This window comes from Chiloscyllium plagiosum, unplaced genomic scaffold, assembly GCF_037043375.1.
Source record: "Chiloscyllium plagiosum isolate Xiang-an unplaced genomic scaffold, Cpla_swu_hap1 HiC_scaffold_6, whole genome shotgun sequence".
NCBI lineage: Eukaryota > Metazoa > Chordata > Chondrichthyes > Orectolobiformes > Hemiscylliidae > Chiloscyllium > Chiloscyllium plagiosum.
The window spans coordinates 111,997,567-112,014,631 of NW_028270144.1; the positions used below are offsets into that span (position 1 = coordinate 111,997,567).

The 17,065-nt window shown below is 43.1% G+C and overlaps 1 protein-coding gene across 1 annotated transcript in view; it reads left to right on the forward strand.

The window, feature by feature from the left end:
- gabrg3 (gamma-aminobutyric acid type A receptor subunit gamma3) overlaps positions 1–17,065 on the forward strand; it is a 595,554-nt gene that overhangs the window by 22,799 nt on the left and 555,690 nt on the right. Inside the window, exon 3 of the mRNA XM_043692286.2 lies at positions 2,018–2,085. Coding sequence (XP_043548221.1) covers positions 2,018–2,085 — 68 coding nt within the window. The remainder of the gene's footprint in view (positions 1–2,017; positions 2,086–17,065) is intronic.

Here is a 17,065-nt window from a genome sequence, read left to right on the forward strand (position 1 = left end):
GTTCCCTACATCCCATTAACTGCTGTGTTCCCTACATCCCAATAACTGCCGTGCTCCCTACATCCCAATAACTGCCATGTTCCCTAAATCTCAGTAATTGCCGTGTTCCCTACATCCAAATAACTGCCGTGTTCCCTACATCCCATTAACTGCTGTGTTCCCTACATCCCAATAACTGCCGTGCTCCCTACATCCCAATAACTGCCATGTTCCCTAAATCTCAGTAACTGCCGTGTTCCCTACATCCCCGTAACTGCCGTGTTCCCTACATCCTAGTAACTGCTGTGTTCCCTACATCCCAGTAACTGCTGTGTTCCCGACATCCCAATAACTGCTGTGTTCTCTACATCCCAGTAACTGCCGTGTTCCTTACATCCCAGTAACTGCTATGTTCCCTACATCCCAATAACTGCCGCGTTCCCTACATCCCCGTAACTGCCGTGTTCCCTACATCCTAGTAACTGCCGTGTTCCCTACATCCCAGTAACTGCTGTGTTCCCGACATCCCAATAACTGCTGAGTTCCCTACATCCCAGTAACTGCTGTGTTCCCTACATCCCAATCGCTGCTGTGCTCCCTACATCCCAATAACTACTGTTCTCCCTACATCCCAGTAACTGCCGTGCTCCCTACATCCCAATAACTGCTGTTTTCCCTACATCCCAATAACTGCCGTGTTCCCTACATCCCAGCAACTGCCGTGCTCCCTACATCCCAGTAACTGCTGTGCTCCCGATATCCCAATAACTGCTGTGTTCCCTACATGCCAGTAACTGCTGTGTTCCCTACATCCCAATAACTGCTGTGCTCCCTATATCCCAATAACTGTTGTGTTCCCTAAATCCCAATAACTGCTGTGTTCCCTATATCCTAGTAACTGCCGTGTTCCCTACATCCCAATAACTGCCGTGTTCCCTACATGCCAGTAACTGCCATGCTCCCTGCATCCCAGTAACTGCCGTGTTCCCTACATCCCAATAACTGCCGTGTTCCCTACATCCCAATAACTGCTGTGTTCCCTATATCCTAGTAACTGCCGTGTTCCCTACATCCCAATAACTGCCGTGTTCCCTACATCCCAATAACTGCTGTGCTCCCTGCATCCCAGTAACTGCTGTGTTCCCTACATCCCAATAACTGCCGTGTTCCCTACATCCCAATAACTGCCGTGTTCCCTACATGCCAGTAACTGCCATGATCCCTGCATCCCAGTAACTGCTGTGTTCCCTACATCCCAATAACTGCCGTGTTCCCTAAATCCCAATGACTTTGTTCCCCCCTTACATCCCAATAACTGCTGTTCTCCCTACATCCCAGTAACTGCCATGTTCCCTACATCCCAGTAACTGCTGTGTTCCCTACATTCCAATAACTGCTGTGCTCCCTATATCCCAATATCTGCTGTGTTCCCTACATCCCAATAACTGCTGTGTTCCCTACATCCCAATAACTGCCGTGCTCCCTACATCCCAATAACCGCTGTGCTCTCTACATCCCAATGACTGTTCCCCCTTACATCCCAATAACTGCTGTGTTCCCTACATCCCAATAACTGCTGTGCTCTCTACATCCCAATAACTCTGTTCCCCCATATATCCCAATAAATGCAGTGCTCCCTAAATCCCAATAACTGCTGTGCTCCCTAAATCCCAATAACTGCTGTGTTCTCTACATCCCAATAACTGCTGTTCTTCCTTCATCCCAATAATTGCTGTGCTTCCTACATCCCAATAACTACTGTGCTCCCTCCATCCCAATAACTGCTGTGCTCTGTGCATCCTAATAGTGGCTGAAAATACTTCTTGGCAGTAAAACACTGTGGGAAGCCCTCAAGACTTAATCGGTTGTATATAAATGCAAGTAGTTTATTCTCTAAATTGTAATGCCATCATTATAACTGCTGCAGATATGAGTGCAAGAAGGTGTTATTAAGGCAACATAAAATGTGGTGATTAATGAGAATGGCGTCGGTTTGCTGTTTATTAACATACAACTTTTGTTTCCCCTTTTTTAACAGTGAAACCAACTGTTATCGATGTTGATATTTATGTAAACAGCATTGGGCCTGTGTCATCAATTAACATGGTAAGTCAGCTTTCCAGCTAAGGCATTGTCATCCTAATTTAATTTGCTGTGATGAACAAAAGATTGCTGCATTATAGTGGTAATGGTTTAGCTTTTAGAAGTTAACACAGAAACAATTTGCATATGTGTTCACATTAAACTGCATCTGCCATGAATGATACAGTCAGGTTGAACTATGGTAGGACATTGAAATAGGTACAACCACCAACTGAATATTATACTTTACAATGGGATGCTTCTCCAAAATTGAAAATATGCGAAAAAAACAAGTTAACGATTTATTTTGTTGCGGTGATATTGACCATTTCTTTTACCTTTGAGTATCAAAGGGATCAAGGTGGGCAAGTGAAGCTGAGATACAAATCATTTTTGATCTTATGGAATGGTGCAAAGGTCGGGAGGGACTCAATGACCATTCCTTCCTTTCATATGTTCCTTCCTTACAGGGACACATTTTGAAGGAGAAATTATCTCCTCAGCTGAATTAACATCAGTAAAGATACGCGAGTTCAGTATAATGACTGTGGTATTGGCTCTGGTCAATGGTCAGAAGGCCAGTGGCAACACTGGCACAGATACTTCCAGGATTCTCAATGAGATCAAATCTCTGTCAGATATTTAGCAGCCAACACTGTTCCTGGAATTCTTGAGGCAAACATCCCACCTTGGAGAGTAGCCAATCTATCAGAGGTAGCTCTTCCCTCCCAGCAGCCCCACCAGAGATGGTAGAAGGCTGGTGATCAGGAACAGTGCCTGATTGTTGGTCCAATATGGCAGGCTAAGACAGGGTCTGGTGGCCAAAGAAGCGCTTCCCTTCAGCCACCTGTTGCTACTGGTGGGGTCCTCCATCTGGCAACGGGCATCCAGTCCTAAGGAAATCGACCCCCCTCCCCGCTCCATCCTGTCTCCGTTGCATATTCATTGCAGCCGACCCAACAGGCAGGCTTGGTCGAAAGGGTCTCAGTTGATCTAAGGGGTGGACAGGCTGAACTTGACCTTCCATTCCTCTGACCTCATGGTCACATGGTGAAGTTGGAAAGGTAATGGCCTCACCACTCTGTTCCTGTGCACCTGATTGACTTCTCAATGTCTCCGAGTCCACTTCCTTTTGCGGCCTTAGCTTTGAGCCATATGCCTTCTAAGGTATTTGCAAGCACGCACATTAGATCAGTTCCTGGATCAATTTATTTCTCATGATGATGTGATCATTGTTACTGTTTAAGCAGAAAGGTCAATAGTGATAAAACAAAGAGCAAAGGGATATTTTCATTAGAGATAAAAATGCTGCCTTTTGTTCACAATGATTTGAAAATATAACATTGAACCAACTGTTCCATAGGAGATGCACCACTTGAGGGTTTTTGTCTAAGCTACTCCACTGACATCAGTTTGATAGTAAAGCCAGCTTACAGTACACAAATTGGCTGCCCTGTTTTCTACATTACTTGCATGGTGGTGCAGGAGTTTCAGATGCTCTGAGGTGAAACTGCAACTCGCTGAATAATTGCAAGTCTTTCCTTCCCCTTCCCCTTCCCCAGAAGAGACCGTTCCATTTTAACAGCACTGGCAACTTTGTGTCAGTCAGCCTGGAGTTGCAGGATCCCAGAAAGATGTGCCAATGCATGGGTATGCTGCAGACTTTGCCAGTAGTTTGTTTTCATTATGTCACCGCTTCTTCAATTCTCAGCTGGATCTCCTGGATCTCTTTAGTAGCAGTTGTATGTATTGTGTATTGGAGACTTTCACCTCCATTTGACTGTTCTAAATGCATTTTCACACAATTGCTGTTCAAATCTATTCATGGACAAAATATATCCTGACCAATCAAAATATAAAGGTTTAATTGAAATTGTTCCTTGGTGGCGTACAATTTAACATTATTTCAATGAACTAATATCCAATCAGACAGTATGTTATTTTACTACATATTGCACATGTAGGCATGTAAAATGGAAAACAAAGGCAGACCCCAGATCAGAAGGTCATCATTTAATGGACAATACACAGTAATGGTCTGGGATAATGAATAAGTGGTAGTTTAAAATGAGCAGAAGGCAGTAATCTAATAGAAAGTTCAAATAATGGCATAAAACATAAGTAGAAAGGTCAAATCAGGTTTAATGTAAATATTGAGCTGAGAAAAACACTATGGGATCTCTCTGTTATATTTATAAAAGACATGGTATCCACCAAATTTACAGTATTTGTGTAGCTCCCTCACTCTCTCTCTACCCCTCCCCCCTGCCCTCCTCCCTTCCCTTCCCCCTTCCCGCCCCTTGCTCTCTATCTCTCATCAGAGTCCAATAACATTCTCACTAGAGGAGTAAGTGCAAGTTTATTGAGAAATAGTTTACAGTCAGTAAGCTGTATAGGTGATTTGTTAGACACTGTTAACGTCATCAGTGTAATAACTTGTATATTTTAAAGGGAGATATATAATATTGGAAAATCAGGTATCCAAGAAGTGTGCTGCAATCATGTTTTAAAACTTGAATTTTAAATATAATCTCATGCACTGATAGCACGTAACTTTGAAAGAGGGGGTTCATCCAGTGTCCATTGTGATTGTATGTATTTGAGAAATAACACAAAATAGCTGCAGTTGTGTGGGAACCTGATGATATTCATGTGCCAATTCCTTTAAGGGTTCCACCTACTCAACCAAGCTCAAATCTGAATATGTAGATCTGTCCAGGTCCTTTGGGATTGCACTGCGATGACAGGGAAAAAAACATCAATGTGGCAGATTCTGAGTCTTGTTTACAAAAGTCTGTCAATTATTTTCTGGAGTGTTTCAAGATACCTAATGCTGGCACAGTGAGGCAGGTGGAGCATTTCTCTTTTGACAGCAACTAGTGCGTCAAACAGAGATGCAGATCAGCATTCATAACTGAAATTCGCATTCTTTGTGCCTCCCTACAAGTTCACTGCATTGTAAAAAGGTACAGTTACAAAAGCACTTTCCTGCTTCTAGCACGCCAAGCTCAAGTCTCAGAATGCCATTACTGCCTGGAAGAATACAAGTTGAATTCATTATCAACTGCTGTGCCCACCTTACAACAGTATAGCCAGTGAGTTTGAAGAGCAGACATTGACATGCCTTTGTCACTTGAGAGATCTTTTCTTGAGGACTGCTTGCCTACAAAGCAATCACTGCAGCCAACACAGAATTCATTATTCAAAGCATTTCAAGGCATTTTGACAATGTAATAAGGTCATTATCAACAGTAGTATTTCATCTTTTCTCATACTTATTCAGAGTTTAAAAAGTGGCTGTTGGGAAACCTGAGACACTTGAGCACATTTAAAGTGCATATTTCAGGAAATGGATAAGATGACTTAGTAATTTGACACTTTAGGACGGATGATACCCATTGTCAAATGTTGTACTTCCAGCAAAATGAAATGACTTTGCATGATAATGCAAGAGCCCCTCATTTTATTTTAAACAGAACTTCTGGTGCATAGCAGATGTCATATTGAGCAGGCCACATGGGTCAGGAGCTGGAATATTAAATGTCATAATCACTGAAGGGTTTCTACCTTCTATTAACATCAACAGTTTTTATTGTTCCCTTGGAAAAAGGGAAGACTTAACTTGACATTCATTGCCAAAGTTTGTCTTCCGTGAGCTATCATTTTCAGAGCCCTAGGGGATTAATATAGTATTGTCTCAGTTGTACAATCTGATATCCAATTAGTAAGTCTTAAGGGGAGGAGGGACTCAAATTCTGTAAGAAAATAAGTTGTGAAGGGAAATAAGGATGCAACGCCGGGCTGTAGATAGGTAAGGTGAGAGAGCAAAGATCCGGCGAATGAATATAATGTGAGTTTGTTCATTTTGGCAGGAAGAATAAAAAAAATTCTGAATGATGAGAGATTGCAGAGTTCTGAGATGCAGAAGGATCTAGGTGTTCTCTTCATGAATTGCAAAATGTTAGTTTGCAGACATAGCAAGTAATTCGGAACACTCATAGAATATTAGCAACTGCAAAGAAAATTTAATACAAATGTTGAAGTTTATACTTCAATTATACAAAGCATTGTGAGACTATGTCTGTAGCACTGGCACGATATTGGCCACCTTATTTTAGGAGCGTTGTAAGTAGATTGGAAGCAGATCAGTAAATGCCTATCAGATTAATGCCTGGAGTGGACAGGTCCTCTTTTGAGTGAAGGTTGGATAGACTAGGCTTGTATCTGCTGGACTTTAGAACAGTAAGTGATGATTTGATTGAAAGATAAGATCCTGAGTGGTCTTGACAGGTTTAACGTGGAGAGGATGTTTTTGACTTATGGAAGAATCTGGAATTAGGGGTCAATTTTTAAAAGTCGGGAGTTGCCCACTTAAAACAGAAGTGAAATGATTTCTTTTCTCTCAGCTTTGAGACTTTGGACCTCTTCCTGAAAATGTAGTGGAAACAACATTCTTGAACATTTTTAAGGCAGAGGTAAATAGATTTTTGTTAAAGAGGCAGTGGCCTCGTGATATTATTGCCAGCTGATTATTCCAGAAAATCAGTTATTGCCGGATTAAAATTGTGCCATGACAGATGGTGGAATTTGAATTCAACAAAGAATCTGGAATTAAGAGTCTAACGATGACCATGAAACCTGTCTGGTTCACATAAATGTCCTTCAGGGAAGGAAATCTGTCATCCTTCTCTGATCTGGCCTACATGTGACTGCACAGCCACAGCAACGTGGTTGACTCCTAACTGTCCTCTGGGCAAATAGATATGGGCAATAATGATGATCTGAAAATATGTTGCTGGAAAAGCGCAGCAGGTCAGGCAGCATCCAAGGAGCAGGAGAATCGACGTTTCGGGCATGAGCCCTTCTTCAGGAATCCTTCCTGAAGAAGGGCTCATGCCTGAAACGTCGATTCCCCTGCTCCTTGGATGCTGCCTGACCTGCTGCGCTTTTCCAGCAACACATTTTCAGCTCTGATCTCCAGCATCTGCAGTCCTCACTTTCTCCAATAATGATGGTCTAGCCAGCAATACCCACATCCCAAGAATGAATCACAAAAACTGAAAGATTGTCAGTGGGTGATGGGGATGTGAATTTGAGGTTACAATTAAATCAGCCATAATACTGAATGGCAGAGTAGATCTCAGGGGCTGTATAGCCTATTCCTGCTCTTTGTTCCTACGTAAGTACTAATCTGTGACAAAAAGCTTGGTTTCTTGGAGAGTGACTCCCAGACTTGTGTTAATACTATAGTAGCTTGATGTCTTCTGAAAAGGTTATTCTTCCTTTGCTTGGAGCAGGGTGCTTATTGGAGTTATCAGGCCGCAGTCCGATTATCCTTCAATTAAAGGAACAGATCTGAATCTCTGTAACTCCAGAGAGCGGCCTCAAAGCTGAAATACAAAATTAAGTCTTTAACGTGATGTAGCAGACCAAGAGAAAAATGGGCTCAATCCAAGCAGCTGTCCCAGTATGTGCATAATCAGAACTAGCCAGCAGCTGGCTCCCTCTCCCATGTTTACAGCTGTATTGACATTTGTCAAGTTTTCATTTCCCACCTCGTTTCTGCAGTCCCCAGTAGCAGAGACTTTGAGAATTCACTTAGTTAACAGACCAGAACTGCAGACAGGCTTTCGTTTGAATAGTATTTGGAGAATTTCTATATTTAAAATTATGGTCTGAGTTTTTTGAGTTGATGGTAACAAAGGAAATCTTTTAGCGTAATCAAATGCATGGTTTTGTGTAAGTTTGATTAGTTCCATGCTTCATGCAAATCATTTAAACTCTACTGCCTGTCATACAGCAATTCCAGTCTGTTGTTGTTCTCATTGGCTGACATTGGTTCCTGGTCAAGCAATATCCTGACTTTCATTCCATTTTCAAAGTCCCTCTGTGGACTGGTGCCTCACTATTTCTGCAGTCTCTTCCAGTGCTACATCTCCTTAAGGGATCAAGCTAATTATACAATTGCTGCACTCGTGCATATATCTTGAGCTTTGCAAAACTCTCCCTACACCTCTCCTGCCTTTGTCCTCTCCTTTCTTGAGACACATCTTTAAAACTTACCTCTTTGACCAAGCTTTTGATCAGCTGACCTACTTCTCCTTATGTAGCTCAGTATTTTGCATTGTATTGCTTTTGTGAAAGCTGTTTTATTATGCTGCTAGTGCGATGTGAATACAACTTGTTGTTGTTAGGAGTGATGCATAAAATAATACTGTTCATTATTACTACAGTCCAAGAGGCCCTTTGATTTACAATGGAAATCAGTAGCTAATTGGGAGTTGGCAAAATCTGAAACAGGACCCCTGATATCCACAGTACATTGGGATCCAATGAAAAAAAACCATTCGACACTTTAATAAAAAAAATCATGATATGGTTTTATTCATCAAGAGCTGCCTATAATGAATAAATTACAGAGAATAGATGAAGCATTGAATATAAGATCATAAAATCAAGAGCAGAGAAGGCCATTCAGCCCACTGAGCCTGCTCCACCATTCACTGAGGTATGGCTGACCTGATAATCCTCAACTTAACCTTCTTCCCTTTTTTTCCCCATACTCTTGATTTTTAAAAACTATCTTTGCCTTGAATATACTTACTGACCCAGCCTCAGCAGGTCCCGTGTTAAAGAATTCCACAAATTCACTTCTGTTCCAGAGAAAAAATTCTCCTCATCTTTGAATAAACTGTACAACCCTCTTATTCTGAGATTATGCCCTCCGGTTCTAGACTCCCCAACAGGTGGAAACAAACTGCCTATCTGCCCTGTCAAAAACCCTCAGAATCTTGGAAAAGTACAGCAGGTCAGGCAGTATCCGAGGAGCAGGAGAATCAATGTTTTGGGCATAAGCCCTTCATCAGGAATCATCCATTCCATATGAAGGGCATATGCCCGAAATACCAATTCTCCTGCTACTCGGATGCTGCCTGATCTGCTGTGTTTTTCCAGCACTACATTCGACTGTCTGCAGTCCTCACGTTTTCCCTCAGAATCTTGTATGTTTCTGTAGGCCATCTCTTATTCTTCAATATTCCAATGAGTACAGTTTCAATCTATTCAACCTTTCCTCATAAGGCAGACCCCCTCCATGTCTGGTATCAATGAACCTTCTCTGATTTGGAGGTGCTGGTGTTGGACTGGGGTATACAAAGTTAAAAATCACATAACACCGGTTTATAATCCAACAGGTTTATTTGGAAGCACTAGCTTTTGAAGTGCTGCTCCTGCATCAGGTGGTACAACCTGTTGGACTATAACCTGGTGTTGTGTGATTTCTAGCCTTCTCTGAGTCACCTTCAATATTAGTAAATCTTTCCTTAGATAAGAGTACCAAAATTGTTCACAGTATTCCAGCTGGGAACTGACTAGTGACTCATATAGTTTTAGAAAAACCTTCCTACTTTTATACTCCATTCCTTTTTGAAATAAAGATCAACATTCCATTTGCCCTCCCTGTTACCTGCTGAACTTGGATGCTAGCTTTTTGTGATTTGAGAACTCCCAAATCGCTCCATTCCATAGGTTTCTGCAGTCTTACTCCATTTAAATGATATTCAGCTCATCTGCTTTTCCTGGCAAAGCACATAACCTCACATTTTCCAAAATTATATTCCATCTTTTTGTTAACTTGTTGATATCCTTTTGCTCTTTGTATCAATATCTGTGCAATGGGAAAGAGGACTGAATTTCCTGATCTGCAAAAAAACATTATGGGTGTGCTTTCAATAGGGTACTTGAACTGGTGTAGCAAGGCTTATGTCATCTCTTGTACCATAAGAAACTGGTCATTGGTGTTGTAGTATTGAATCATACAACAGACATTTATTACAGCTAACTGTTGTACACCTAATTAAATAAAACGACACTGAGCAGCTTCTAGTTTTGTGTCATGCATCATGTGATCCCAGAGTGAGATGGAGTATGAGACCTTTACACACTCAGGTCTCATGCTATGATGATATTATGTGCATATCCCTGAACAGTGTACTGACATAATGGACCATGAGACATACCGCAGCACAAGTTTAACAAGTGGGAGCAGGAACAACATTGTAAAATAGCCCCTCGGTTCCAGACTCCAAGTAACTTTGTTGTAGGCTGGGTCAGTGCAGTGGATAGCCAGTATAGCCCACTCATGGGCCAATGAGAGGAAAGTTAATGGTGCCACTGGGATCTTTGGATGGTGGACAGAGAGGGAGAGAGACACAGAAACACAGAGATACAGAGAGGGGGAGAGAAAAGACATACACAGAAGGGAAGAGATAGAGAGACAGCTGAAGAGAGCGAAACAGAGAGACACAGAAACACAGAACAGAAAGACACAGATACAGAGAGGGAGGGGAAGGGAGAGACAGATGAAGAGAGCAAAACAGAGAGAGAGAGACAGATAGACAGACAGAGTGAATGAGACACATGGTAGGAGAGAGACGCACACAGATAGACAGACACTCAAAGAACCATCTTTTAACTGAAGATATTGACTGTAAAATGTTGAGGGGCTGTCACATCTCTTCACAGTCACCCAGTGTGAAGCTGCTGAAATGTATCAGCCAGACGTTATAGAGTTATAGAGTCAGAGATGTACAGTATGGAAACAGACCCATCGGTCCAACCTGTCCATGCCAACCAGATATCCCAACCCAATCTAGTCCTGCCTGCCAGCGCCCGGCCCATATCCCTCCAAATCCTTCCATTTCATATTCCCATCCAAATACCTCTTAAATGTTGCAATTGTACCAGCCTCCACCACTTCCTCTGACAGCTCATTCCATACACGTACCACCCTCTGTGTGAAAAAGATGCCCGTAGGTTTCTTTTATATCTTTCCACTCCCACCCTAAACCTATGCCCTCTAGTTCTGAACTTCCTGACCCTGGGGAAAAGACTTTGTCTATTTACCCTATCCATGCCCCTCATAATTTTGTAAACCTCTATAAGGTCACCCCACAGCCTCCGAAGCTCCAGGGAAAACAGCCCCAGCCTATTCAGCCACTCCCTATAGCACAAATCCTCCAACCCTGGCAACATCCCTGTAAATCTTTTCTGAACCCTTTCAAGTTTCACAACATCTTTCTAATAGGAAGGAGACCAGAATTGCACGCAATATTCCAACAGTGGCCTAACCAATGTCCTGTACAGCTGCAACATGACCTCCCAACTCCTGTACTCAATACTCTGACCAATAAAGGAAAGCATACCAAACACCTTCTTCACTATCCTATCTACCTGCAACTCCACTTTCAAGGAGCAATGAACCTGCACTCCAAAATCTCTTTGTTCAGCAACACTCCCTAGGACCTTACCATTAAGTGTATAGGCCCTGCTAAGATTTGCTTTCCAAAATGCAGCAGCTCGCATTTATCTGAATTAAACTCCATCTGTCACTTCTCAGCCCATTGGCCCATCTGGTCAGGATCCTGTTGTAATCTGAAGTAACCTTTTCGCTGTCCACTACACCTCCAATTTTGGTTTCATCTGCAAACATACTAACTGTACCTCTTATGCTCGCATCCAAATCATTTATGTAAATCACAAAAAGTAGAGGACCCAGCATCGATCCTTGTGGCACTGCACTGGTCACAGGCCTCCAAGCTGAAAAACAACCCTCCACCACCACCCTCTGTCTTCTACCTTTGAGCCAGTTCTGTATCCAAATGACTAGTTCTACTTGTATTCCGTGAGATCTAACCTTGCTAACCAGTCTCCCATGGGGAACATTATCGAACGCCTTACTGAAGTCTATATAGATCACATCTACCATTCTGCCCTCATCAATCCTCTTTGTTACTTCTTCAACAAACTCAATCAAGTTTGTGAGACATGATTTCCCATGCACAAAGCCATGTCGGCTATCCCTAATCAGTCCTTGCCTTTCCAAATACATGTCCATCCTGTCCCTCAGGATTCCCTCCAACAACTTGCCCACCACCGAAGTCAGGCTCACTGGTATATAGTTCCCTGGCTTGTCCTTACCACCCTTCTTAAACAATGGCACCACGTTTGCCAACCTCCAGTCTTCCGGCACCTCTCCTGTGACTATCGATGATACAAATATCTCAGCAAGAGATTCAGCAATCACTTCTCTAGCTTTCCACAGAGTTCTCAGGTACACCTGATCAAGTCCTGGGGATTTATCCACCTTTATGCATTCCAAGACAGGACTCCTAATTCCTGTTGAAGGGCTTGTGCCAGAAACGTCAATCTCCTGCTCCTCGGTTGCTGCCTGACCTGCTGTGCCTTTCCAGCACCACACTCTCGACTCTGATCTCCAGCATCTGTAGTCCTCACTTTCCCTTAACACTCTTGTTTATCTTTTTTTTTGCTTAATCCCACACTACTGCCTAACTACAGTAGTGCTTATTTTTCCCCAGCATCCATATTGTGTGTGTCCAGGTGTGAGACACAGTGAAAGACACAAGGCGTACGAATCTTTATTCAGTTTCCACCACCAGGAAGAAAGGAAACACTCAAGTGACCAGTGACAAGCAGTGCCCTTCGCATCAAAGAGCAAACAGTTAAAGGGAGGGCAGGGATTAAATCAAAATAGAGTTGGAGGGGGAAGTAATGCACTCCACTCCCTGCGGCGCCCACCTCTCCCTGAACAACTCCAGGGTGTTGGTGGACACCGCATGCTCCTTCTCCAAGGACACCCGGGCTCTAACGTAACCGCGGAAGAGGGGCAGGCAGTCGGCCCTAACGATCCCCTCCACGGCCCGCTGCCTGGACCTGTTTATGGCCAATTTGGCCAGGCCCAAATACTCTTGTTTATTTTTAAAAAATTTTTTTTCTTCAAAGGTTGATGTTCTAAGACTTTGTTCTGAAAAAAAATTCTAAAGCAGTTTGTATTCAAAAAAAGGCTTGAAGTTTATTTGTAGTGACTTTTTTTAAAAACAAAGGTTGTTTTGGGAAAGGTGCATGACAACACTGACTTGCCCCAACACTATTTAGTTCTGCAAATTGAGACTAAATCCCACACTGACATATGGTTTGAAATTACTTTTCTGTCCAAAACGATATTGAGGGGCATGAATGGAATTAGTAGGCTCAGTGGGGTGCCTAGTGGAAATGAATTTACACTTAACTGACCATTAGGTAGCACTGATTTGTGCTAATTGACCAATCTTTGTCCAAGACATATTAAAACCGGATGGGACGCTGTCACCCCGGGCGGGTACCGGGGCAGGCTGTCCTAGAGGTGGTTGAAAGGTGTGTCAGGGCGGACCGAGAACTGGAAGGGGCATGGGGTGGACCGAGAACCAGAAAGTGGGTCGGGGCGGGCTGCCTTAGAGTGGTCGGAAGGTGGGAGGGGCAGGGGCTTGCTGGGTCTGTATTGTCTGCACTTTTGTATGTAACAGTATTGTCTAATGTACAAATGTCATTGTTGATGTCTCTTTATATTTTTATATGTGAAACTGGGATTTGAGGTTTGTCCTCATGTCCCTGGAGACTGTTTGAACGGTAGGGTTTGGGGCCTGGCTTTGCTCCTCTCCCTTGTAAAATTGTTGTCTCTTGTATGCAGCTGTAAATGTAACTGTTTGTTGTAAACTGTTTTTGTAATTTGTTTAATAAAATAAAACCAGATGGTATGGGAAACAAACATGGGGAGTCGGAACACAATTCCATACTTCGGCTAAACCACTGAACTAATTCCACAGTGGCCCATATCCCATCAGCAAGTCACCCTTTATTTACACTTTGAGAACCCTTGACATTAGTCCGGCTTCTATAGAGTCAGCTCTCAGAGTGAACAGGAAGTCTGACACTCCTGTTTTTTTTTTGAGACACAGTGAAAGACACAACGTGCACGAATCTTTATTCAAATTTCCACCACCAGGAAGAAAGGAAACACCCGAGTGGCCAGTGACAAGCAGTGCCCTTCACATCAAAGGTCAATGCTGTGTGATCAAACAGTGAAGGGGAGGGCAGGGATTAAATCAAAATAGAGTTGGTGGGGGAAATAATGCATTCCACTCCCTGCAGCGCCCACCTCTCCCTGAACAACTCCACGGTGTTGGTGGACACCGTGTGCTCCTTCTCCAGAGACACTTGGGCTCTAATGTAACCGACCAGATATCCCAACCCAATCTAGTCCCACCTGCCAGCACCTGGTCCATATCGTTCCAAACCCTTCCTATTCATATACCCATCCAGATGACTTTTAAATATTGCAATAGTATCAGCCTCCACCACTTCTTGTGGCAGCTCATTCCATACATATACCACTCTCTGTGTGAAAAAGTTGCCCCTTAGGTCTGTTTTATATCTTTCCCCTCTTACCCTCAACCAATGCCCTCTAGTTCTGGACTCCCCTACCCCAGGGAAAAGACTTTGTCTATTTATCCTAACTTAGTAACAATGCCCTCAGTTCTTTCATCCAAATTATTAAGGTGTAATGTGAATAGTAGGGGGTCCCAACTCGGACCCCTGTGGAACCCCACAGGGGTTCCATCCTGAAAAAGACCCATTTATCTCCACTGTCTGCCATCTGCCAGTTGCCCAATGCTCTATCCATGCCAGCACCTTTCCCCTAACACCATGGACTCTTATTTGTCAGGCATGATTTCCCTTTAATGATGCCATGCTGTCTCATCCCTATTTACCATGCACTTCCAAGTATTCCGCAATCTCATCTTTAATAACGGACTCTGAGATCTGACCAACAACTGAGGTCAGGCTAACCAGCTTCCTGTCTCCTGCCTCCCTTCTTAAATAGGGGTGTTACAATATCCATTTTTCAGTCCTTTCGGAAACTCCCTGACTCCTGTGATTTCTGAAAGATCACCACCAATGCATCCACATCTTCTCAGCTATCTCATTCAGAACTTTGGGATGTAGTCCATCTGGTCCGGGTGATTTATCCACCTTCTGACTATTCTACTTCTCCACACCTCTCTACCGATGGCCACTACACTCAGCCCTGCCCCCAGATATCTTGAAGTTGTGGTATGCTGATGGTGTCTTCCACTGTGAAAATTCATGCAAAGTACCTATTCAGTTCCTTTGCCAATTCTGAGTTGCCCCATTACTACTTTTCCAGCCTCATTTTCCATTAGTCCAATGTCCACTCTTGCCTCTCTTTTGCCTTTTATACATCGAAAGAAAAACTCTTCTAGCTTACACTCATATTTTATTCCTTCTCCCTGTGCAAGGAGAAATGCCCTTTAGAGAGTTGTTCTTTCCTGTTTCTTTTGAAAGCTGTTGTAAATCTGGTGACAAGGTGTCTGCTCCATGGAAAGCAGAGTAAATAGCTATTTTTTTTTTAAAATTAGACCAAAGAAGCATGAGTGGGTGGAATCAGGCTCAGGCAGTATCTGAGAAGCGGGAAGATCTTCAGCATCTGCAGTACTCGCCTCCGCCTGGAATCGGGCTAATACAGACACAGGGGTTTAGTATTTGCTTGCAGTTGTTGCCATTGGGGTTTTTGGAGTGGACGCTTCTAGATACAGCTGTCTCTGTGCTGCTACAAAAAAAAAGTTTGAGTTCTCTCTCTGCTGCTAGATTCATTCTTTTGGGTTTTCCTTCCTCCTGGACTATGGGAGATAACATAGAGTCATTGAGATGTACAGCATGGAAACAGACCCTTCGGTCCAACCCGTCCATGCCGACCAGATATCCCAACCCACTCTAGTCCCACCATGCCAGCACCCGACCCATATCCCTCCAAACCCTTCCTATTCATATACTCATCCAAATGCCTTTTAAATGTTGCAATTGTACCAGTCTCCACCACATCCTCTGGCAGCTCATTCCTAACATGTACCACCCTCTGTATGAAAAAGTTGCCCCTAAGGTCTCTTTTATATCTTTCCCCTCTCACCCTAAACCTATGCCCTCTAGTTCTGAACTCCCCGACCCCAGGGAAAAGACTTTGCCTATTTACCCTATCCATGCCTCTCATAATTTTGTAAACCTCTATAAGGTCACCCCTCAGCCTTCAACGTTCCAGGGAAAACAGCCCCAGCCTGTTCAGCCACTCCCTGTAGCTCAGATCCTCCAACCCTGGCAATATCCTTGTAAATCTTTTCTGAACCCTTTCAAGTTTCACAACATCTTTCCGATAGGAAGGAGACCAGAATTGCACGTAATATTCCAACAGTGGCCTAACCAATGTCCTATACAGCCGCAACATGACCTCCCAACTCCTGTACTCAATACTCTGACCAATAAAGGAAAGCATACCAAACGCCTTCTTCACTATCCTATCTATTTGCGACACCACTTTCAAGGAGCTATGAACCTGCACTCCAAGGTCTCTTTGTTCAGCAACACTCCCCAGGACCTTACCATTAAGTGTATAAGTCCTGCTAAGACTTGCTTTCCCAAAATGCAGCACCTCGCATTTATCTGAATTAAACTCCATCTGTCACTTCTCAGCCCATTGGCCTATCTGGTCAAGATCCTGTTGTAATCTGTTTTGCTGAATTTGCGGTTGTCAAGGAGATGTTCATCAGATGTTGCTGGATTGGAACAGTTGATGAGTAATAGTTAAAATATATATTGTTTTGTTATGTATTTTGATTGAATAAGTTACATCTTTTTGTTGTCTGTATTTTAACTGTGCAAGAATAAAGTGTGTTTTGCTGAAAGCCGAATAGTGTGACCAATCAAATCAAATTTGGACTACAGTGCCTTAGACATGCCTTTAAGTAGATAAAAGCTAGGGTCTTGGCTATCTCCTTGCTGTGTTTTGAAAGGGTTTGACCTGGTCCATAACACCTATTATTACTTTTTTTTACTTATTCTCCGCTAGTTTTTAAAGGCTTCCCAATCATTTGGCTCCCCCTTAATCTTCAACACATTGTATGCTCTTTCTTTTGTTTTTATACTGTCTTCGACTTCCCTTGTCAGCCATGGTTGCCTTGTCCTCCCCTTAGTATGTTTCTTCTTTTAGATTAGATTAGATTACTTACAGTATGAAAACAGGCCCTTCGGCCCAACAAGTCCACACCGCCCCGCCGAAGCGCAACCCACCCATACCCCAACCCCTACATTTACATTT